General features: G+C 41.2%; 2 protein-coding genes across 2 annotated transcripts; one reads left to right on the top strand and one right to left on the bottom strand.

Moving 5' to 3' along the window:
* The first annotated feature begins 297 nt into the window (after positions 1–297).
* Positions 298–1,692, top strand: LOC132871911 (cytochrome b-c1 complex subunit 6, mitochondrial-like). Its single transcript, XM_060906522.1, has 4 exons — positions 298–457; positions 869–931; positions 1,023–1,184; positions 1,412–1,692. Exons 1-4 carry the CDS (start codon positions 416–418, stop codon positions 1,442–1,444), a joined length of 300 nt encoding a protein of 99 aa, XP_060762505.1. The 5' UTR covers positions 298–415; the 3' UTR covers positions 1,445–1,692.
* Positions 1,390–19,666, bottom strand: pif1 (PIF1 5'-to-3' DNA helicase homolog (S. cerevisiae)). Its single transcript, XM_060906521.1, has 13 exons — positions 19,605–19,666; positions 16,909–17,489; positions 16,347–16,473; positions 14,635–14,760; positions 13,804–13,957; positions 11,829–11,943; positions 10,575–10,681; positions 10,338–10,477; positions 10,063–10,169; positions 9,886–9,973; positions 5,996–6,141; positions 3,365–3,556; positions 1,390–2,344 (listed from the first exon to the last, which is right to left on the bottom strand). The coding sequence occupies exons 2-13, from the start codon at positions 17,479–17,481 to the stop codon at positions 2,291–2,293; spliced, it is 1,929 nt and encodes a 642-aa protein (XP_060762504.1). The 5' UTR covers positions 17,482–17,489; positions 19,605–19,666; the 3' UTR covers positions 1,390–2,290.
* Between the last annotated feature and the right edge of the window lie 5,804 nt (positions 19,667–25,470).

Raw genomic sequence — 25,470 nt, forward strand, 5'->3', positions numbered from 1 at the left:
CTATACAGTGACATTTTATTACTTTTAATACATTTTAGAATTGATATTATTTATCACCCAAACTACACGGATCCTCCAAAGTTCTTTTTTTTACGTAATATGGTTTGTTTGCTAAAATATGTCTTTATGCATTCATTATTGCACGCGTTTGTCATAAAATAATGCAAAAAGAAATATATACAGTAGTTTAAATATCGTTTATGTTTTTAAAATAACGAATAAATTCATAATAAATTCTGCTGTGACGTAGGCACGCCAGGACTTTTGACAGTCTAACAAACTCACAAACTACTTCCGGTGTGTTTCTAGCAACTTCCTCCGTGTGACCTCGACCTGGGGAGTGTGTGTGTGTGCGATTTAAAAAAAAAAAAAAAGTTATTTCTCGCACTTAAGGAAACTTTTATAAACTTTAATCATGGTTAATGAAAGAGAAATGATCACATCCGGAGATCCTGAGGTAGGACTTCCTGTTTTTATTTATTTATTTTAAAAAGGATCAGTTATAGACAGGAATTAGTCCATTTCATGTCCAGTAAATTAAATGTCTTTTCCCATTTTTTTGTTATAATAATGAGAATAATATCTTCTCAAAACTATTCAGGAAAACTTTGTAAAAATATAAACTTTATTCTCAGTCATAATGAGGAAAATCAAAAGTTACGATTAAAGAACATAAATGAGGAATTAGAATTAAGTTAAACTCAGTTTATGATACACAAAAGGAACAAGTTTAATTAAAATCCATTCAACACTGGTTTCTATGCTTAATTAACTTCTTAATTATATGCTTAATCATGTGTCTGTATTCAAATAATCAGTAATTGTATTCAGTATTAACTTTAAGATTCTGTATTTAATCATGAATAAGGATGAAGCTCCAGCAGAGGAAGAAGAAGAAGAGGATGAGGAGGAAGAAGAAGAGGACATGGTGGTAAGTTGTCAGTGACAGGAAGCGGTGTATAACACCTGTCTCACACCTGGAGCTTCTCTCTGTGTGGGTCACTGGTGATTGTTGTGAACAGGACCCGTTGGACACGGTGAGACAGAAGTGTGAGGAGACGGAGCATTGTGTCCACACTCGGCACAGGCTGGAGGCGTGTGAAGCTCGGGTGAACTCACGATCAGACACAAAAGAAGAGTGCACTGAGGAACTGTTTGACTTCCTGCATGCACGAGAACACTGTGTATGTGTATTTCACAGAAATATATATCAAATATATAACCTTACATGTGAAGAGTGCGTCCAGCTCTTCACAGATCTGATCTCAATTTGTCATCATTAATCTGATGTCTCCTCCTGACTGTTTACAAGCTTTAGAATCTTGAAGTACAGGATTTGTGTACATATTTAATTTGTATGAGTATAACGTAATTTGTTTATAAATAATTATGATCTTTTTTTGTTTTTCAGGTTGCACAAAAGCTCTTCAGTTTATTAAAATGAGCTACACTACATGTTACCTCACTGTTTAATTAGGGAGCAGCTTTATTCATGATAACAGCTCCTTGTACATGCAAGTATGAATAAAAAAAAAAAAAAAAAGGACAATGCTTTTTTTATATATAAAAAAAAAAAAATTATCACACTATTTACTCCATTAGCCCACCAAGTTCCTTTTACACAAATCCTCTCCTGTGTTTGACATTCGAGTCATTGTGTACCTGGAAATAAAAAGTAAAATATTAACCATATGCATTAACAGTGACCGATTCTGTTTTCAATACCTTTTAGCTTTTTTTATGGATCATTATTCCAGTTTAAAAAACAAGTTTGAACACTTAATTCAAATCTGCACTCTGAAGATACTTGCAGTTCTAAGAGCGACCACAAGGTGACAGCAGAGTCAAGAGTCAACGCCACATGAGCAGAGTTGGCTTAAGTTGCTTTCATTTGGTAACTTTTATATTGCCAATATATCTTCTAGAACTAGTTTCTGTTTCACCAGAAAGATTTTTAAATAAATATAATACTAAGTAAATTATGGTTTACATACAAAACCCACAAAAGAACAAGGATCCGTTTACTGAAAAACTGAGACTTCACTCTGAGGATCAAAATCTCACATGTAAAAATAACTGGACAAAAACACTGCTTCTTAAAAAAAAATTTAAAATCTAATACAAAATCAGAACTAAACTAAAATGCACACACTCCTTCCAACACAAATTACATGTAGAATATAACATTTCACAGCAGCACCATGATGTCAAACTGAAATCATGATTAATTAAAGTGGCAGATCAGTCGAGTCGTACACACAGTGCGCAGAGTCATGATGTGCAGATTCCATCACCAAGCTTCATTCTCCTGGTTGTGTTTCCCAACAAAGTCATTCATGGAGGACTGTAAAACATCCACAGTGTTGGGTTCATAAGATGAGAGTCATTAGCAGACACTTCTTGTTGCCAAGCATGCATGACTCTACATTAGCATTATCTGTTGTACATACAGCCTTCTTAACCATTAAAAAAATAAAAATAGTACTTTTGATAATATTTAGCTAGACGGTTTATATCTAAAAATTGCGAAAGCCTTGTTTGTACACAGGCAATGATGACGCTTATTTAAAAAAAACCTCTGCACTGATCACAAATTAAAAATAGCATCGTAAACATTTTTAAAAAGTCCTCAAGTCAACTGCAAAACGTCCAAAAACAACAATAATAGTAACGACTGCAGCAAATTAAAATTTTTACAGATTAACATTTTATGACTCAAGCTGATCAGGTCTATGCACCACTCCTGGCCCCACCCCCTCAGTCCATCAAATGCACTTAGCTCCACCCACCCATTCCCCATCTCATCCAGTAAGCTCTATGGCACGCTCCACTAAGCTCCACCCCTTTAGCATTCTGTACCCTAGTCCCACCTACTTAGCTACTGTATATGAAACCCTCCACTTGGCCCCGCCCCCTAAATTGCTTGGATAATACTGATAACTGTGCATATAGTGCGCGAAATAACTGACACGTGACAGGATTAGTCTGAGCTCGATTAGAGTTAAAATTCCAAAACACACAGACAGTAAAGTTCACTAATCTCCACTCCCTGAAGGTTTTTAAAAAAGTGATGAACATCTAATGCATTTAAATCTTTTTATCCAGAAATAACGGATGTTTGCTCGTCAGGGAAGAGGACGTGCTGGAAAGTAAATTTCGCCTGCTGGCATAGCGGGTCATTCTGAATGCAGAATCAAGCCACCTGTTACAGACGATCCATCTCTCTCTGTTCGCTATCAATTCTCCTTTTTCCTGTAGAACATTTTTATGGCACCACATTCATCCCCCCCCCTAACTGGGGCAATCCTTCAGTCTGGACCAGTGGATTGCAGTCATCACAGTGACAGAGCGAAGTGATACTGACCTGCAGGAGGAGTCTGTCCCTTTTCAGCTTCTTGTAGAACATCAGAACATCCGGGTTCGCCTGGACAACTCGTGGGTCGAAGTCCATGACACGAAGCCCCTCCAGACTGCGGGCTCGAGACAGGGCTACGTAAGCCTGTCCGCTCTCAAACACACGGGCCAGAGAGATCTCCACACAGTCCAGAGTCATGCCCTAAAACACAACCAGCAGCAACAACAACAAATGTGGCTGTGTTTAATATTAATTACATTGTAATGACAAGAGTAATTAGGGGTCCAAGCAGAAAGTGTTGGAACCTCACTGGTTTTGTTTGGACATTTATTTTTATTTTGATCTCTCCTCAGAAAAATCGAAATGACCAAATTACACCTCTTGATGGCACTATAATGCAATCGTTTACTGTTTGAGCCACAATCCATAATTCAGCAACCAACATAAGAAATGAAGGCTTTCGCAGATTAAAACTTCATATTTTATTGCTCGTGTTGTCAGCCAGCGGCGTGTTAATTTCCCAATCACACCAAAATAAGCTGCTTTAATTTCACACTGCGCACACACACCCTGACTCGCTCAGTTGTTTTGTTAATATAGGTTTTTTTTGTTCGGTTTGACAGATGTGCACATTTATATCATTCTTAGTTTATCAGTTTAAACTTTCATTTTAGCCTGAATGAAATAAGACATTAAAATTTAAAGGTCATTTGTCAAATTCTGAGGAAACATGATGAAATTTCAACTCTAGCTACCTCATGTTCTGAGATATTGCGATAAATACCTACGAGATACGCTCCATTAGTGTCTTGCGGATGTTATCAGTAATCTTATAGCGCTGACCGACCTCTTACAGCAGCATACAATACACTGCAAGGCCAAAAGTATGTGCACCCCTGACCATCACACCCATACTGCACGTGGCTCTTCCTCGAACTGTTACTACAAAGTTGGAAGCACATCATTTTATACAGGCTTTGCACAGTCACGTGAACCCCATAGCAACGGTAACTACGCCGCCATGACAGGAGGCAGCTTGTAGTGCTTCATTCAGCCGAGTTAGTCATGATTAATCGGTATAGGAAGGTTTTGCTGCGTTTTTGTATGTGCAAATCGTTCTGAACAAAGATATCAGATTTTTTAAATTTACCAAAAAAGCAATTCATCATCAGGGAGGAAAAAAAAAAAACCTAGAGAGATTTCTCAACGTAGAAGGGAAAAATGGCTCGCAAACATTCAGCAGGACTCATTGTTGAACAGCAAGGTTAAAAATCCTGTCTATGGTGCTCACTTCATTTCCACAAAGGTAAAAATTCCAAAAAGTTAATTTCAGAACTGCAGCGAGGTGCTCATTCTTATACAGAAGTGAACATGAGTGTAAGAGACAAAGTGCAGCGAGGTGCTCAAGCTTATCTCTCTGTATAAGAACAAGCACCTCACTGCACTTTGCATGTTTGTAAGCCATTTTCCCCTTCCACATTTAGAAATCTCTAGTCCCCCCATGATTAATTACTTTTGGTAAATCAAAAAATAAAAATCTGATGCCTTTGTTTCATTCAGAACAATTTGCACATCAAAAACACAGCAAAACATTCCCATACCGATCAATAACAACTAACTCGGCTGAATGAAGCACTACAAGCTGCCTCCTGTCATGGCGACATAGTTACCGTTGCTATGGGGGTCACGTGACCATACAAAGCCTCTACAGAATGTCTCTGTATCCTGGAGCTTTATAATTTCCCTTCACTGGAATAACTAAGAGGCTCGAACCTGTTCCAGCATGACGATGCTCCTTGGCACAAAGCACAGGACCTCCATGAAGACGTGGTGTAAGGTTAAGGTTGGAGTGGAGGAACTTGAGCGTCCTGCACGGAGACTATGACGTTCATCTGAAATAATTGTCTGAGCTCACTAATGCTCTTGTAGTTGAATGAACAAAAACCCCCACAGCCACGCACCAAAATTTAGTGGGAAACCTTCCCAGAAGAGGAGAGGAGAGGAGAAAATCTGGAATGAGACGTTCAACAAGGACATACGGCTGTGATGGTCAGGGGTGCATATACTTTTGAACATACAGTGTCTCCAAGTGGATATGTAGACATTAAATAAAAATCTAATGTTTTTAATAGTCTTTAATAAATGTGGCAGCCATTTTGCACCATAATAATTTGCCATATTGTTCAAGTGCTGCAGTAAACGAGGAGATCCGAGGTCATGCGAGACTCTGTAGCTCGTTGAACCAGGACCAAACAATCAAAAGCAGGCACGATACACTTCCATCTGTAGCTAATAATCATCCTAATTACCCCGAGCTCCATCTACAGCCAGCTCTGGCTAATTGAAAGCTATTAGTGCTGGTGGCACACGGCCTGGAGACACAGGGGAAGCGACTGACGCACTGCTGCTGTGAGGAGGACAGGAACAGGAATCTGAAATCTACACGAACGTTAGAACATCACCACTGCAAATGAACGAGTCACTGCATCTTGGTTTACCAAAAAAAAAAAAACCCAGATAGATATGGACGGTCAAGGGTGCGCGTGCAGGGAATTAATGAAATACAGATACTATGGCGGTGAATCAGGTCTGAATCAGTGGCTTAAACCAATTTTATTTCTGAGTCAGAAGAGCACCCACTTGACTCTTGTGGATGGAGATGGCCCAGGCTAGCTTTAACGGGAGCTGCTGTCGGCTCAGGTACACGCCTCCCACCGCCTTAAACGTCCAGCGCTCACGCTTCATCACTTCCACAGCACCACACAGGAAGCGCACTCTCGGGAGGCCTGATGGACAGAGCCAGATACAGGACACGCAGACGATCAGGTTATTACATTATAAGATTAGTCCGAGGACAGCTGGAGCGGAGAGGAGGAGGAGAACTTTTACAGAAATGCATTCAACACATGATTTACAGCACAAATCACCAGAAACATACAAAACACCAAAATACAAAAAAAAAGTGTCAGTGACCTCCAGTGTCATGCTGTTGTCAGAAAATAATCAATAACAGAGTGACACAGTGAAGCGGAGTTACTCTTACCGCTCCCAGGTAGATTATTTTTCCCCCTGAAACCTGAAGTGGTTTTATTTTACAACAATGACTATTTACTTATTAAATAAGATCACATTAGATTCTCTCCACATTCACTGGATATTAGCAATCACATGCTCGGATTGGCTACTCTACCACTAGGATATCAGCTAATATACTGTGAGTAGAGAAAAACAAAATGGAAGAGCGTATTGCTGAACCAACCAAGGATGAAATAAAAAAAAAACAAAAAAAAAAAAACTCTACTCGAAAATAAAACCCCAAAAATACAAAAAAAAAAAAAGCAAAATATGGAATAAAAGTATTTGATGGTAAGAACTTTTTTCCTTCCATTTTTCAAGAATCATCATCGTATTTTTCACAAATTGCTCCTGTCATTTCATTGGTTTGTTTACATTCTAAGCAGAAATGATTTTGTTGGACGTTTTGTATAAAGTTTTTATTGTTCAAATTTGCAAAAAACAAAAATAAAAATGCTCCGTTTCTCAAAATCCAGTGAATGTGGAGAGAATAAAACAGTTATTCCACTCAATCTCACCGTACATGGATTATAGACAACTTGGTGCGACGCGCCTCGCCGGCTATCAGCTCATGTACGACTTGATTTCGTGGAATAACTGTTCAATATTTAATATCCGTTTATAGTTACATTTAAAGCTGTGGAAACATCTGGACTCACTCATTGATCAATCTTTTAATAAAGACGTGTGTAAACGTTCACGCAAGCCAACTATAATACAACCCCGATTCCAAAAAAGTTGGGACAAAGTACAAATTGTCAATAAAAACGGAATGCAATAATTTACAAATCTCAAAAACTGATATTGTATTCACAATAGAACATAGACAACATATCAAATGTCGAAAGTGAGACATTTTGAAATTTCATGCCAAATATTGGCTCATTTGAAATTTCATGACAGCAACACATCTCAAAAAAGTTGGGACAGGGGCAATAAGAGGCTGGAAAAGTTAAAGGTACAAAAAAGGAACAGCTGGAGGACCAAATTGCAACTCATTAGGTCAGTTGGCAATAGGTCATTAACATGACTGGGTATAAAAAGAGCATCTTGGAGTGGCAGCGGCTCTCAGAAGTAAAGATGGGAAGAGGATCACCAATCCCCCTAATTCTGCGCCGACAAATAGTGGAGCAATATCAGAAAGGAGTTCGACAGTGTACAGTTGCAAAGAGTTTGAACATATCATCATCTACAGTGCATAATATCATCAAAAGATTCAGAGAATCTGGAAGAATCTCTGTGCGTAAGGGTCAAGGCCGGAAAACCATACTGGGTGCCCGTGATCTTCGGGCCCTTAGACGGCACTGCATCACATACAGGCATGCTTCTGTATTGGAAATCACAAAATGGGCTCAGGAATATTTCCAGAGAACATTATCTGTGAACACAATTCACCGTGCCATCCGCCGTTGCCAGCTAAAACTCTATAGTTCAAAGAAGAAGCCGTATCTAAACATGATCCAGAAGCGCAGATGTCTTCTCTGGGCCAAGGCTCATTTAAAATGGACTGTGGCAAAGTGGAAAACTGTTCTGTGGTCAGACGAATCAAAATTTGAAGTTCTTTATGGAAATCAGGGACGCCGTGTCATTCGGACTAAAGAGGAGAAGGACGACCCAAGTTGTTATCAGCACCCAGTTCAGAAGCCTGCATCTCTGATGGTATGGGGTTGCATTAGTGTGTGTGGCATGGGCAGCTTGCACATCTGGAAAGACACCATCAATGCTGAAAGGTATATCCAGGTTCTAGAGCAACATATGCTCCCATCCAGACGACGTCTCTTTCAGGGAAGACCTTGCATTTTCCAACATGACAATGCCAAACCACATACTGCATCAATTACAGCATCATGGCTGCGTAGAAGAAGGGTCTGGGTACTGAACTGGCCAGCCTGCAGTCCAGATCTTTCACCCATAGAAAACATTTGGCGCATCATAAAACGGAAGATACGACAAAAAAGACCTAAGACAGTTGAGCAACTAGAATCCTACATTAGACAAGAATGGGTTAACATTCCTATCCCTAAACTTGAGCAACTTGTCTCCTCAGTCCCCAGACGTTTACAGACTGTTGTAAAGAGAAAAGGGGATGTCTCACAGTGGGAAACATGGCCTTGTCCCAACTTTTTTGAGATGTGGTGTTGTCATGAAATTTAAAATCACCTAATTTTTCTCTTTAAATGATACATTTTCTCAGTTTAAACATTTGATATGTCATCTATGTTCTATTCTGAATAAAATATGGAATTTTGAAACTTCCACATCATTGCATTCCGTTTTTATTTACAATTTGTACTTTGTGGGCGGCACGGTGGTGTAGTGGTTAGCGCTGTCGCCTCACAGCAAGAAGGTCCTGGGTTCGAGCCCCGGGGCCGGCGAGGGCCTTTCTGTGCGGAGTTTGCATGTTCTCCCCGTGTCCGCGTGGGTTTCCTCCGGGTGCTCCGGTTTCCCCCACAGTCCAAAGACATGCAGGTTAGGTTAACTGGTGACTCTAAATTGAGTGTAGGTGTGAATGTGAGTGTGAATGGTTGTCTGTGTCTATGTGTCAGCCCTGTGATGACCTGGCGACTTGTCCAGGGTGTACCCCGCCTTTCGCCCATAGTCAGCTGGGATAGGCTCCGGCTTGCCTGCGACCCTGTAGAAGGATAAAGCGGCTAGAGATAATGAGATGAGATTTGTACTTTGTCCCAACTTTTTTGGAATCGGGGTTGTAATTTAAATTTCATGCCAGATTTTAAAGATGCTGATTTTCTTTGTACCCGCATGTTGATTAGCTGTAAAGGGCAAAACGTGTTCCTGAAACATCTCATTTGCATGTAGCGACGTCCACAAAACTCCATAAAAGTTCAAGTGAACAGAGCTGGGAGCACGAAATGAGCAATCAGGGTAAAGTCTGAAAAGCAGAAACGGAAGTTATTTTGACTTACTTCCATGTAAAAAATATTAAATAATAATAAGATAAATCTTCAGTCAGCTGAGGTGTTTCTTAACAGACTAGTGCCATTTCTTTTGTTACAACCAAGTTATTAGTTTTATTTGTCTATTTATGAGTTTGTGTTGGTTCACGTCATTTTGTTTAATTCTTTATTCAATGCTAATGAAATAAACTGACTTTTTTCACCAAATGTTCTGGATGGTGCTCTTAGTCCCTAATGTATTTCTTATTTATGCATATTATAGCAGCTAAACAGTCATTTTGTCACTCGCCTTCGAGTTAGCACCAAACAAACAAATAAATAAAATAGCAGCTTATCACGTTACAGAGAAAAGCGAAAACTCCCCCCGTCCTGAATTTACAGCTTTACCTCCAACACTGGAGACTCCTTCCATAAATGTTAAACCTTTGACAGAAAACCTCATTGCATCAACAATCACATGGTTTTTAACAGATAGAGTGCATTAATATAAACCTGTGATGAACATCAGAATCCAGAATTTAACACCCCTTTGGTTTATACCTTGATTTCCTGGTAGGAAGTCAACCACAACTCCTCTCGCACCGTTCACCAGCCCTCTCTGGACATCCAGGTTCTTGGTCAGCATAACCTGAACAACAAAACAACTTATTCAGTGGTTTAAACTTTAAATAGCCACGTGGTGATGTAAATTAGCCACAATAGCATGCTTCCTCTTGCCTGAGCTCCCACTTTGAGCTGTAACATGTGACCCACTGGACTTTGTGCGTCGATGGTTTTAACCAACATCGGGTCGCTATCCACAGCCTCGAACACATGCAAGGGCCCTGAAAGGCACGAGTTGAACACACGTGAAATTTATTGACTGAGTCACAATGGAGGATAATTTTTGGCACCAGATGATCGATTCACACTCCAGAAACCCAACATCCTGGAACATCAGCACCTGAGAGGAGACTCAGCAATGTGCACAGCTTGAGAAGCTTTTAACAAACCTGGCAGCTGCTTGAGTTTGTTCTCGTTAGTGAGCTCCACGTCGTCCTTGTGTGTGCACAGCCTGGTCGCTACGATACCGTCCCGCTCGATGGGGTTCATGGCGCTCTTCAGGAGCTGGGCCGTCACTTCCTCAGTGACTCTGGATGAGAAAAAACGAATAACAGGAAGCACTGGGTCACTGGCGTGCTCGGTTGCATGGGAAAGAACATGGAACAGCTGTACACAGATTTCAGCACCTGCCCAGTCTGATGGCCTGCAGCAGCGAGATGAAGGTGCGATCCGTCTGCCTGCGCACCTCCGTCAGCTCCATGTTCACGTGGATGCACTTCCTCCAGCTCCTCGCCTGCAGAACAGCGAGCGAACAGTTAACAGTCCGACCCGAGTCCATCGCTAATTAACGTAAAAGCACAACCAAACCAAATTCATTCAACCAAATGTGAATAAATCTTGTTGCCAAGCAACAAGATTAACACACACACACAAAAACCCCTATATACAATTAGAAAGAGACTGAAATACACTCGTTCTTAATGCCTTTAATTCACCAGGTTTTCCATCACAGCCAAGTGGAAGCACTTTAAATTTCCCCCTAATTACAGCCATTTTTAATTCAAGGAAAAGCAAAATTTGCATCCAAACAGAAGAGGAGAAATCGGACTGGTGAGCATTTACTTAAACCAGAGAGAGACTCTGAGTTCCGTAATGAAATGGGTCTTCATGAAGATTTTTTTTGCTTTTGTGAAAATAATTAGATCAACATCCAGAGTGGCATTTAATAAGTCTTGTCTGTCTGTGATGGAGCACGAATCCAAGGTGAAAAACAAACGGAGGGGAAACAAAAAAACAAAAAAACCCACCCGTGCACACATTTGGCACATTTTATTATTTAAAAAAAGAAAAAAGAAAGGAAAAAAAAGGCTGTTCAGAGTACTTTAGAAAAGGAAAAAAAATTTTATATAAACTCCCACCAAAATAAAAGAGAAAATAAATAAATAAATAAAATGATTAGACCAAGGAATTGTATATATTTAAAAGTGTTTATTAGAAATGAAATGTACAATTGCTCAGAAATTCTAAAAATTAATTTTAAAAATTAAAATGTGATCGCAAAATAATGTACTTAAGACAAAATAATAAATTGGGTAAAGCACAATTGTAGCTTGGGGGGGGGGGGGGGGACATTGAAATATTTCATAGAAATTAAATAATTAATTATTATTATATGACCATAAAATAAATATGTAATTAAAAGTAATAAATGTGTAAGAACAGAATTGTAACTGGGGGGGGGGGAGCGAGAGAGAAACACCCCCACACCATTGATTGTGTATATAACAAAATCAATTTGCTCAAAAACAATAAAATTATAAATATACAATTAGAAAAAGTAAAACTGCATAGTACTGAACAGAAAGGACATAAAACCAAGTAGAAGATTCAGTAAGAGTCGTCTTACAGCTCAAACCCAGTGTGTGTGTGTGTTTTCTTACCTGGAAGCAGAAGCTGGCCTTCTCTTTTCCTTTACTGACGGGAGGAAGCTGCAGAAAATCTCCGCACACAATCAGCTGAATTCCTCCGAAAGGTTCAGTGGATCTTCTAACGGACCTACAACCGCCAAAAGCACAGGCGCTCATTTAATCATGACCACACACACACACACACCTGCAGCTTGTGCAATATTCAGGGTCATTAGTTTATAATAAATTTCCTCATTACACTGCAAACATTTACCCCGTTACATTCATTATTAGCACAAACACCTGAGTGAGCTTCCAGAGAGCAATTAACCTGAAACACACACAGTTGGTAAAAAAAAAAAAAAAAAAAGACAAAACAACATTCCTGGTATTGCATTCGGACCAGGAAGGAAGCAAGGTCAATGTATTATACAAAAAAAAAAAAGTCTACATTAATGTATTATATCAAATAAAATTAACTACATCCCAAAAAAACACCCTACAAGCTGCAAACTTTTAGGCCAAGTTTACATTAGACCGTATCTGTCTCGTTTTCTTCGCGGATGCACTGTCCGTTTACATTAAAACGCCTGGAAACGCCGGGAAACGGGAATCCGCCAGGGTCCACGTATTCAATCCAGATCGTGTCTGGTCCGGTGCTGTGTAAACATTGAGAATACGCGGATACGCTGTGCTGAGCTCTAGCTGGCGTCGTCATTGGACAACGTCACTGTGACATCCACCTTCCTGATTCGCTGGCGTTGGTCATGTGACGCGACTGCTGAAAAACGGCGCGGACTTCCGCCTTGTATCACCTTTCATTAAAGAGTATAAAAGTATGAAAATACTGCAAATACTGATGCAAATACTGCCCATTGTGTAGTTATGATTGTCTTTAGGCTTGCCATCCTTCCACTTGCAAGTGGTAAGTGACACGCATGCCCGACATGCACTGAGATCACACACACAGCGGCTCAGTCCCAAATCACTGCTCGTGCGCTCCACTCGCGCGCTCTGTGAGCTGCGCAGGGCCGGAGTGCGCACCCTCCAGAGGGCGCTCGCTGTTCAGGGCGGAGTGATTTGGAGCTCAGGATGCCTGCGGAGCCGAGCGTATCCGTGTATTGGCGTTGCTGTGTGCACGCGAATCGTGTATTGGCGTTGCTGTGTGCACGCTAATCGTTTTAAAAATGTTAATCTGATGATCCGCTCTAATGTAAACCCCACCTTAATCTCCTCTTTCTGTGCTGTAAAACATTGAGAAGTTTACAGTTTTTGTTTTTTAAATACAACATCAAGATTGTGATAAATTTCTCTCATAAATGATGATCACTACTACCACAGTATCTTAATATTTTAAAAATAACTAATTTAAATAGTTTAAAAATAACAGTCGCAAAGTCCAATTGGAAGCAACTGACTTTTTATTATTATTTTTGTACTGAATTTATTACATTTTGGTCTTAAATTTTGCAGACATTAAATAAAATGGTCCCTTTTTTTTTTTTAATTATACAACTGTTTTGCCAGCAATCTGTTAGCGGTCCTATAAATCAGAACATATTGTGCACCATAGAAAATGTTTCAAGTATCGTGATAGAGGTCATATCGCCCAGCCCTAATGAAGGAGATGGAGTTAAGCCCCCCCCCCCCAAAAAAAGAACCTATATTTGGAATTATATAAAAATGTTGGTCAAGAAACATTTTGAAAATTTACCCACTGCACCTCTAACATTACTGAAAATAAAATGCCACCAAAGAAATTAAAAAAAAAGTTTTTAACAAAGGAAAGAAAATGTGTTTTCACCATATTGAAAAGAAAGGTGTGCGCGTGCGTTGAAAGTTCCAGGAATCAGTTACCGTGATAAAAGAACAAAAAGTAAAAAATGTTTAAAAATCTATAATGGTGGCAACCAGACAGGTCTGTAATTTATTTCTCGTTTAAAAGGCTGAAACAGCGCTCACTCTAAATTGATGCTTCGGTCAGCAAAGAAATAAACGATCTACGTGCCTGGCGATGGACTCGAGCTTATCGAAGAACTCTGCCTCCACCATGGAGATCTCGTCGATGATGAGGTGTTTACAGCTGGTCCAGTGCTGCAGGACTCCGGGCCGCTGTGCGAGCTCCAGACACTGATCCAGAGGAGCCGAACCCGAGCCAATACCTGAAAAATTAGAGAGCAAGACACATGAGGTATTAATCATCCAAGTTCAATCAATCATCCATCCAATCCAATCATTCATCCAACTTCAATCATCTGTCCAATCCAAATAATCCAACTACTATCCAGTGCAATCCCATTATCCAAATCCAACCAAAGAGTAATCCATCCATTGTATTACTGGCATTTAGCAGATGCTTAGCGACATACAACGTACCCAGAGCAGCCTGGGGAGCAGTTGGGGGTTAGATGACTTGCTCCAGGGCACTTCAGCCATTCCTGCTGGTCCAGGGAATTGAACCAGCAACCTTTTGGTCCCAAAGCTGTTTTGCTAACCATTAGGCCATGGCTTCCCAATCCATCCCATCCATTTGCTAACCATTAGGCCAATCCATCCCATCATGCCAATCCAAACATTCATTGCATCTCATCAAATCGAACCCAAATATCCATCTTCCAAGCCCGATCCATCCATCCATCCATCCATCCATCCATCCATCCCAATCATATCCTCCAATCCCACACTAAATCACCCATCTATAATCTACAATCCCAATCCAACAATTGCAATCCTAATCATCCATCCATCCATCCATCCAATCTCACACTAATCTTCAATCCATTCCATCATCTTCCCTCCAACATCCATTCATTATCATCAAAACATCATGAACTCTGACCTGCAAAACTGTGTAATGTCGTCCCTCCTATATGACAGGCAGCTACACCGGTGCTTGCTGTGGCGTACGTGCTTTTAGGAGGCAGCGATCCCACAATCCTTTTCAACAGGAACGACTTCCCCGTACCTCACAACACAAATCATTACAGAACGTTAGTGTGCTAGGAGCAGATAATGTGTGCAGGGCTCCGTCCCAAATAACACACTCACGTTAATCAGGTGCTGATACTAATCAGCAATTTATTTATTTATTTATTTTAATTGAAAAGATTGTCTTGACACACATTTAAAGGTCCCATGGCATGAAATTTTCACTTTGAGGTTTTTTAACGTTAAAATGAGTTCCTCTGACCTTCTTAAGGTCACCCCAGTGGCTAGAAATTTCATAATGTGTAAACCAAACTATGCCCAACATTTGAGAATGGCGTGTCAAAACGGCGCGTTGATAAGCTCTTCCCTTTACTACGTCAGCAAGGGAGATGATCCCCACGCCCCCCCTCTGGATTCCCACCCACTGTATGGATTGCCCCGCCCAGTTGTAGTGAGGAGACCATAGAGGACACAACAACATGGCATCACCTCAGCGAGCGAAACATGGAAATTGCGCTGTACATGGATGTGACAACACAGAAAGGAGTCTGTTTTTACTGCTGACAGGAGAGCCCCTGAAGACGCAGTGGCTTAATTTTATTTACTCCAATAATACGCCGTCGAGTCTACCTAAGACGGTGTATGTTTGTCGGAAGCATTTTCCTGATGAATGTTTCCACAACTTGGGACAGTACAGGGCAGGTTTTGCACATCAACTGTCACTGAAGCCTGGGTCCGTACCAAGCATCCCTGCCGCATCAGCAACAAACACCGAACAAGTAAGTGTATAACTGGTCGTTTTGCCGTGTTTTAAAATCGGTGCGTTAGCCTAGCAATGGCTACATTAGCTGTGCAGCTAACCGCTTCCTGCAGTTAGCCAGGTACTCTGCGCTACAAAACTAAAGAGCATGCAGCATGCTCTGTTAAACTGAGTTTAGTCTGGAAATTGACCGTAACTTATGAGCTTATGTTTGACTATTGCTCCGCAATGCATGTCTTCTGTTGGATAAGCGATATGTTGCTGTAGTTGCTGCTTCTATCCTCTTTGGTTATGGAGTGCGTGTTCAAGCCTAGGGTATTATACGTTCGTAAACTACCACTCCGAACACTCTCACTCTCTGTGTCACGTTGAGTTTACGAAAGGAGTCCGAGGGAGAACGGGGTTTTGTCTTAGCAGTGTGGCTACAGGCGCTGATAGCAGCGAGTATGTGTGCGCGCAGCTTGGTCAAGCCCCTCCCCCCATGGCCCGCCCCCACCCTCTAACCTTCCTCGCTTCCTGCTTCTCATTAGCAAAACGATGCACTGGGAAAAGCACTGAAATGGGGCTTTCTCCCAGGAGGCTATATTTACGTGCCGAGGGTTCATTTCGAGAAAGGCTGCGGATATAACATCCGGAAACCTCCACGAGCCCGTTTAAAGCATCAACAAACCACCATGCCATGGGACCTTTAACATAAAATGTGTCCGGGTGCTTGATCTTGATCGTAAAAAGACAAAACAGACTATTTTACACCTACAATCCAAACTAAAGCGAAATTACACCTTCCCATATCTAAAAGTTTGGATTTTTGATGCTGCTATGCAAACACAGATTTAGGATTTGAGGCTAAAATGTGTAAACACCTGCACTTCCTGTGAAAAACACATTCTTCCCGCGCAGTACTGCCTCCAGAACCGCCATCTGTTCTTTGCTGAGTTTTTGTGCAACTGGCAACATGAGGGGCTTCTTTTGATGATGTAGAGCTTTAACCTGAAACACAGAGAACCAGAACCTGGGTTTAATCTTCAGACCAAACTAAACGACTTATGAGACGTGTTTGGTGCGTGTGAGATTTGCACAGACAAAAAGACATCAGAGATGAAAACAGTCATAGCTTTTTCTTAAAGCAGAGTTCATCATCTCAGGTAGAGGGCGTGGCCTAAAGTCTGACCCCGTTTCAGATAAGGTAGGACGTCTCCCTTCTCAGAATGGGATTAGTTTTGTGTGTGGAAGTCGGGTAATGTAATTATTAGCAAAGTGTCTCTGGGGTTTTACTCTCATCAAATCCACCAATTTAATGGATGATTTTTTTTTTTTGCAAATAAATGAAACTCATTACTGAACACTTTTGCTTAAACTATGTGATGATTAATTTTACCCCTTGATTATGTCCAGAAGTGGGAGATTAATGTCTGATGATCATACCAGGCTGGTGTCTCCATCTGTCCGAGGTCGTTTGACCTGCTGTCGGCCGTCTGTTCTGTTCACAGCCCTCTCCATCAGTGCCTTGACCTGCACCGGGGCGTTCACTTTGCTCCTTAACTCGTTAGCTTTCTGGATGTCTTTCTGCTGCACAGGGCTGATGATCTCAAAGCTTCTCGGGACACCCGCCCGCAACCGGGCCCTTTCGCTGACAGGGTTACTGCCCCGTAAGGCTTCATGCTTTATACTCAGGATCTTCAGGAAGGTCTTCAGGCGGTCAGGTGGACAGTCAGAGATTAAGAGCTGCATGTTGTTCTGTGGGAAGCTCACCGTGCACTTGCCGTCCTTAACAAACCGTGTGAAGAGCCGGAAGTCATTACGTAAAGCAAAGTTCTCATGGGGTCCCCCACGGAGGTCCTGAACACGCAGCACCAGCTCTTGGAACTCGTTTCGGCCCAGAGTGACCGTAGCACGGCGAAGAACTCGGCGCTGTACCGCATGACTTGCTGATGCTCCGCTCACACGCTCTACTGCAACACTACACTCCAGTCTTGCACCGTCCTCCGCATGCAACATCCTGGACCCTGGACAAATGGCAAAGAAGAGTTGCTTGAGTTTACACTGGATACAGAAAAGTATATGTTCTATTTCTGTTGGAGTTTCAAGATGTTTCACTGCTGCACACACACACCGTGTATCCTGTGTGTCAATGTTTCGCCAAGATAAAAAGCGTCCCGCGTTTTATGATTCTGGAGATCGCCAAAGCAAGTGAGCAACAATATCACGTAACCACTGTGGGGCGTGTTTGAGCTACTTTTAACCAAAACAAGTCAACGTGGGTGAACATGGTGGACTTGGCTGTCCCTCCAGTGGAAAACAAAAGGAAAGGAAAGCCTGCCTAGTGAGTGTAACTGCAAGATAGAGCAAGGTTAGACGACGTGTCATTTTTCAGGACAGATAACTAAATCATTCTCGCTAGCGCTTAGCTATCTCAGCCTTAGAACCCATGGGCTCGACTCCACGGTAGCGAGTATGGAGTTACACACCTAATGTTTTGATCTTACAGAGAAAGAAACAAGAACACAAAAGCAGGAACAGAGAAAAGATATAAATATTCATCTTTCTTTTGTTTCACGGATCTATTCACAAACGTCAAACACAAAGTCCATCCCTGAGATTCAAAACTCTCCGAGGCATACATGTCAACCTATATGGAATGTCCGTATTTTATACGGATTTGATTCAATAAACGTAGTATACGGGCGTACAAATAAAGTCATATGGATTCTTTTAAAAAAAAAAAAAACTTCAATATTTATTTAGAGCTATAATCAATTCCCACAATGATAAAAGAGCACATAACATTTACAAACGTACTGTACACCACAGACAGCCAGTAAAGAGTCTTATGAAATCGCACGTTATCTTGTGGTAGCGAGACTCCGTTCCACTTTTGATCATGCGCACACCACATTGCGAGAATTCCGCCAACCAGGAAGTAACATTTTGTTTGAAACGCGTATTTCCACCTGAGTGACTTTCACTAGCGACTGAAAAGATTCTGAATGGGCACTCCGGCAAGATCAACACAGACACTTGCTGTGACATGCAGCCTAGTGAGTATTGGTGCAGAGCGCTAAAAAAGCGGTCATGGAGTACAATTCAGAACATTAGAGTGACACTTTGTGTTTTTGTCAAATATTGGAGCTTGTATTCATTCTGAAGGTTTATTGTTATTAATATTGAATAAAAAAAACTTGGATATATTGTTAATTATCATTCAAATTTTAGGTAAATTATTTTAATTTGCATCTTATACGGATTTTTTAAGGGAAATACGGATTTTGGAGGTTGGTTATACAGGTTTGATTGACCAAAGGTTGACATGTATGCCGAGGTCGATGCAGAGTCACGATGTTTTCTTGGTGGTGTCGCCATCTTGGTGTGACGCAGTTCCATAGTTATGCTAATTGGTTAAAGCTCCTCCCATATGTTCAACTGTTTCCGTCGGGCCGTACTGTTTACCTCAAGAGGGACGAAAACAATCCCAAAACGGAGAAAAGCGACTCTCAGGGCATCAAAATTATCACATCTCAGAGGCGTGATATTGTTCTTATGAGACAGAGCAAAATGCTACGCACAATTTTTAAAAAAAAATTTCATAGGACTTTGCAGTCAGTACCTTTAATGTTAGTGCATTCTTGCATGCACATGTATACAATCTATTCTTCTTAGTAACTGAAAATTGTTGGTATTAAACATTAGCTTTGCAAAATTTAGACCTAAACATTAATTTATGAATTAAACATGCTAATAAACACATGGAAAGATTTTAAGACAAAAAAGTTTAATCAGTTTGATTTTTATTCTTGTGTTTGATTCATGGTATCTACATGGACAGGTTGGTAAATAATATATTTATTAAAAACAAATAGAAAATAAGTCATGTTCACAATATAAATTAATTAATATTTAGGTGATTTCATATTTAATATTAGGGCAAAGGTATGTTTTATTCAATCATTTATCCATGAAAAGGGTTTTGTTCAGAAATCGACCAAATTTAGCACCAGGGGGATTTAAACAGACAACATTTTGAATTTATAACGTTTCTATTTTCCATCCTAAGAATTTTAAACAGTAAGCTTTAGTCATTAGTTTGTATTTTTGTAATAAAACGACATAAGTTATGAACTCACCAGCTGACTTTATTTCACTTCACCACTGCAAACAAACACGCCGCACATTTCAAATGGAAAGCTTTAAACTGTTACAGCCAATCAGATTGGGGCATTTAAAAACACAACCAATCAACATCAACTTCCGCAAAAAAGGAACGGTTACGTCACAGCCAGGCAAGGAAGCGTATTAGGACGAGGTTGCCAGCTCCATGTTAGTTACCCATTAATGCATATTCTTTTCTCTGTTTGTCTTTATTTTGTTTGTTTGTTTGTGGGTCGGGGGCTGTATATTTCGTTAATATAAAATTCTACATTTTTTGTGTATTGTATAGTTAGCTCTACTTAAATTTTAATGCAAAAATTAAACTCGTTCTATTTTTGTAGACTGTGTTTATAATTACATTTAACCTCATCATCATCATCATCTCTAGCCGCTTTATCCTGTTCTACAGGGTCGCAGGCAAGTTGGAGCCTATCCCAGCTGACTACGGGCGAAAGGCGGGGTACACCCTGGACAAGTCGCCAGGTCATCACAGGGCTGACACATATGGCCCTTTTCCACTACCCTTTTTCAGCTCACTTCAGCTCGCTTCAGCTCACTTCAGCCCGACACGGCTCGCGTTTCGACTACCAAAAAACAGCACGACTCAGCTCGCTTCAGCCCTGCTTAGCCCCTAAAACTCGCACCGTTTTGGAGTGGGGCTGAAGCGAGCCAAACCGTGCCGAGTGAGGCTGGGGGCGTGAGCAGACACTCCCCTGTGCACTGATTGGTGAGGAGGCGTGTCCTCACATGCCCACACACGCCCCGCGAGCACGCTGGGATCTGTAAACACCGCAAACCCGGAAGGAGAATAATTACGAATTACGAGAATTTCTGAAGCCTTATGCGCCTCGCCTCATCTATACGCTCTTGCCAGTATCTGTTGGTGTTGTCAAGCCACAGCACCAAGACCAGCAACACTAACGACTCCATGTCCTCCATGTTTATTGTTTACTATTTGGGTCGTGAGACTACCGCTGAAAAGATCACTGAATCAGTGACATACAGAGCATCGTGGACGAGTTTGCGGAGCGCAAGGCTCGCCGTATGCCCTTCAAATAATGCGCGCAGTAGGCTATTGATGTTTTATTATGAGCCATGTACAGTATGTCGCCTAATGTTTTTTTGTTTCTGAGTTACGTGTTCGTTTGAAGGAATTAATGTGCACCCCGTAGTGTTGTAATTGGTAAACACAGTGCATTCAGTGAGGTTTGCACCGCCCTCCTTTTATTTCTGACTCTTCCTGTCACCGTTGCAACCTCTGAGCGCTCATTCGTATGCCCTTCAAATAATGTGCGCAGTATAGGCTATTGATGTTTTATTATGAGCCATGTACAGTATCCTAATGTTTTTTGTTTCTGAGTTACATGTTCGTTTGAAGGACTTGATGTACTAAATAACATAGTTGCACCCGGTAGTGTTGAAATTGGTAAACACCGCAGTTGCGGACATTTTGTAGCCTAAAATGATGTTATGATAAGCTTTAATAAAGGGCCCGGTCATTTGCCCCGCCCCCGGCCCGGCTCTGACTTGTTCCGCCACTGTCACTGATGTCACTGTTTGCGCTGCTTAACGACATCACATGACGTCCACCCACTTTTGCTAACTCCACCCAATGTGTCCACCCACTTCCAGCCAGCACGGTTCAGCGCGGTTGTAGTCGAAATGCAACTCCAACAGCCCCGCTCAGCCCGACTCAGCTCGACTCGGCACGGCACGACTCAGCCGCGTTTGTAGTGGAAAAGCGGCAATAGACACAGACAACCATTCACACTCACACCTACGGTCAATTTAGAGTCACCAGTTAACCTAACCTGCATGTCTTTGGACTGTGGGGGAAACCGGAGCACCCGGAGGAAACCCACGCGGACACGGGGAGAACATGCAAACTCCACACAGAAAGGCCCTCGCCGGCCCCGGGGCTCGAACCTAGGACCTTCTTGCTGTGAGGCGACAGCGCTAACCACTACACCACCGTTTAACCTGAATGTGTATATATAAAAGTAGCAAATGCACATGAAATTAATTTAAAAATACTTGTGAGTATTTTTTTCAAAAAGTATGAATGTTCTTGGGCGGCATGGTGGTGTAGTGGTTAGCGCTGTAGCCTCACAGCAAGAAGGTCCGGGTTCGAGCCCCGGGGCCGGCGAGGGCCTTTCTGTGCGGAGTTTGCATGTTCTCCCCGTGTCCGCGTGGGTTTCCTCCGGGTGCTCCGGTTTCCCCCACAGTCCAGAGACATGCAGGTTAGGTTAACTGGTGACTCTAAATTGAGCGTAGGTGTGAATGTGAGTGTGAATGGTTGTCTGTGTCTATGTGTCAGCCCTGTGATGACCTGGCGACTTGTCCAGGGTGTACCCTGCCTTTCACCCGTAGTCAGCTGGGATAGGCTCCAGCTCGCCTGCGACCCTGTAGAAGGATAAAGCGGCTACAGATAATGAGATGAGATGAGATGAATGTTCTTTATGTGCATCATTTTATCATTTCTCCTAGACACTCAGAATATAATTGGCTAACACAAGATCATTTTTACAAAATAGTACATTTAGGAGAAATATATTATTTGTAGATTGATTCAGGAAAATAGTAGTATATTAATATTACAATATATTTAGCAATGAGAGATATGATTTTTGCAGATCAATGCACCTGATAAAGGTTTAGTTTAAGTTTTGGAATAAGTTGGACCTGGCAACCCTGGGGTAGGTTTAGTTTTTTCTCATTTTATAAATGATTTTTTAAAAATATATATCAAAATAGAAAGAATTGAATTAAAATGTGGGCCTACTGAAAAGTGCAGTTGTATTTACATGCAAAAATTAATTAAGATTGCTGTAAAATTGCTGATGTATGTTTCACGTACAGATCTGTGCAGAAGTCTTAGGCACATTAAATGCTGTAGGCCAAAAATGGCTTAAAAATAATGAAATGAATTGTTTCAACATTAAAAAAAAATACTATAAGCAGTAATCTGTAATAAATGAAACAAAGTCAATATTTGGTGTGAGACGACCCTTTGCTTTAAAATATATATAAAACCCTTTGCTTTAAAATATATAAAAACGTCTCCATTCTAGACCTGCTCCAAGCTGGGTCTAACCACTGCCATATATATATATATATATATATATATGAAAGGGGCAGTTGCATTGGTGAATCCCACCTCTCTTCTGGCCAGTCACTGCGACCATTTGAGACATTGAACTCGTCCTGGTCTCACCTTGCCAGTTCATATCATTCTCAACTGGTGGAGAGGGCTGCCCTGGCAACCTGCAAATCCCAGAGTAGCCTTACAAATATTTTGCAAGCAAATCCAAATTCATGAACTCTCAAAGACAAAGAAAACCATACTGGCTGGATGTGGCCCAGGATAAAAAGGTCCAATCTACTCTTAAATTAAATTTTGCTTTGTGGAATGTTAGAACCATGCTAGACCGGAAAAAGCATGATAGACCCGAACGTAGAAGCGCTATTATCACTCGGGAATTAATTAAATTCAATATAGATATCGCAGCTCTAAGTGAAGTTCGACTTGGTGACAGTGGTTCCATCAAGGAAGAAGCAGGTTACACGATTTTTGGGAGTAGAAAAACCTCTAGTAACAAGAGCGAGTCTGGGGTTGCCTTAGCTATTAAGAATGATATAGTTGCCAAACTGACTGAAGATCCTAAGCCAGTAAATGACAGATTGATGACCCTTAGGCTTCCCCTCACAAACAGCAGGTACCTAAGTTTGATTGCCATTTATGCTCCTACTATGTCCAACAGTACAGAAAGCATCATACAGTACAGTTCTATGATGTGCTGGATCAGACCTTGAAAACTGTGCATAAAGTTGACAAGATCATTCTTTTGGGTGACTTCAATGCTAGAGTTGGTCAGGATGATGCAATTTGGCCAAATGTGCTGGGAAAATTTGGAACCGGTAAAATGAACTCAAATGGTGAGCTTCTATTATCCATCTGTACTGAACATCAGCTAGTTATCACAAACTCGTGTTTAAAGTGCTGATGACAAGTTTTTGACATCTTTGGCGATGTTTTATAACATAAAAAGTAATTCCCGATGATCCATATATTAATTCACGAAGGCGCCTATTTTACAAGTTATGATAAAAAACGCGGCTATTTGGGCAAATTTGACGGGGCTGCAGCACCCAGGAGACGAAAGAGGAGGAGGAGCTATATGACGTCAGTGAAAGAACCTTCCTCCTAACTTACCAGTTTGTTGTTGATGCGACAGGTGTTCAGTTTATCATTTAGTATTTTTATTATACATTTTATATATATATATATATATATATATATATATATATATATATATATATATACACACACATTATATATAGTTATTATGCCTTCGCGTTGTGTTGCCGGCTTTTGCTTCAAAACCCACAAGGATGGGGTAAGTTTATTCAAGTTTTCCAGAGATCCCGAGCTGCATGCGAAGTGGGTGAAGCAAGTCAGGCGCACTCGTGACAAGTGGGAGCCCTCACTAACATCCGTCCTGTGCTCTGAACACTTCGATTTGGATTGTTTTGACACCCTTCCCAGCTTAAAAGAATCTCTTGGGTGTTCAGTTCAGCATAAACGTGTGTTACTACCATCAGCAGTGCCTACACAGTGTTGCCAGATTGAGAGGTTTCCCGCCCAGTTGGGCGGTTTCAAGTGCATTTTGGTGGGTTTTGAACATATTTTGGGCTGGAAAACTTCAGCAGTATCTGCCAGATACTGCTGAAGTTTTCCAGCCCAAAATATGTTCAAAACCCACCAAAATGCACTTGAAACCGCCCAACTGGGCGGGATCCTCCCAATCTGGCAACACTGCCAGTATTCTGGAGGGGGTCTACTAGTAGCTATGCCAGATCCAAAGACAGTCCTCCTGTCAGAACATGTGTTGTGAAACGACATAAGATAAAGGTACGTAGAGCTACAGATTCTACATGATAATCATAAATGTAATCATAAAGTCGGCGTGATATCAGTCATGTATTTGCTTGTGAAAGCTTGCGGCTTTCATGTAACTGCCGCCTAGCAACGAGAGGCAAAGGGTAAAGAGGGTAGACTATCATAGATTCTATTCGGAAGAGATCAACACAATTCTAGACTCCCAGAAGAGGAAGAGCTAGCACTAGAGAGTTCACCGGCGTTTTCATGCGCCATTTCCATTGAGTAGAACCAGAGTAGAACAGCCAGTGAACCGCAGCGTGTTCTTCCGCTGACGTCACAACATGGCAGCGAGCCACGGACCCAGTTTTCTTGCGCTGTGCAATTAAAAGTTGGATATTCGCGTAACAACAGCTTCTTTTCACGCAATTATAACAGAAATCTAACATGTTTGCCATGTTGTATAGTTTATTTAAGAAATTGCATAGAGTCATGTTCGTGTCATCAGCCCTTTAAGTCCCAATACTCAATCAAGAACACCAGGAAATTTTCTTGATTCTGCCTAAAAAACAAGAATGTGTCAGTCGGCGAATTAGCAACGAGAACATCCCATGATTGTAACATGAATTAAACAGAGCATGTGAAATATTTTGACCTAAAATGAGAAGTGAGTAATATAGTTGAGTCATGTTATATATATATAGAGTCATGTTCATGTCATCAGCCCTTTAAAGCACAAAGACGTACACAAGCATTCATGGATGCACCCACGATCCAAACACTGGCATCTGATTGATTTCATTATCACCCGTCAATGTGATCTTGGTGACTTCCTTGATACCAGAGCCATGCGAGGTGCTAATTGTAGCACAGATCACATCATGATACGATCAAAAACCAGGCTGAAAGTGAGATGAACAGTGGCGTGCACAGATAGACATGAGGTGGTGCTCAAGCACCTG

Source organism: Neoarius graeffei, chromosome 23 (assembly GCF_027579695.1).
Source record: "Neoarius graeffei isolate fNeoGra1 chromosome 23, fNeoGra1.pri, whole genome shotgun sequence".
Classification (NCBI taxonomy): Eukaryota; Metazoa; Chordata; class Actinopteri; order Siluriformes; family Ariidae; genus Neoarius; species Neoarius graeffei.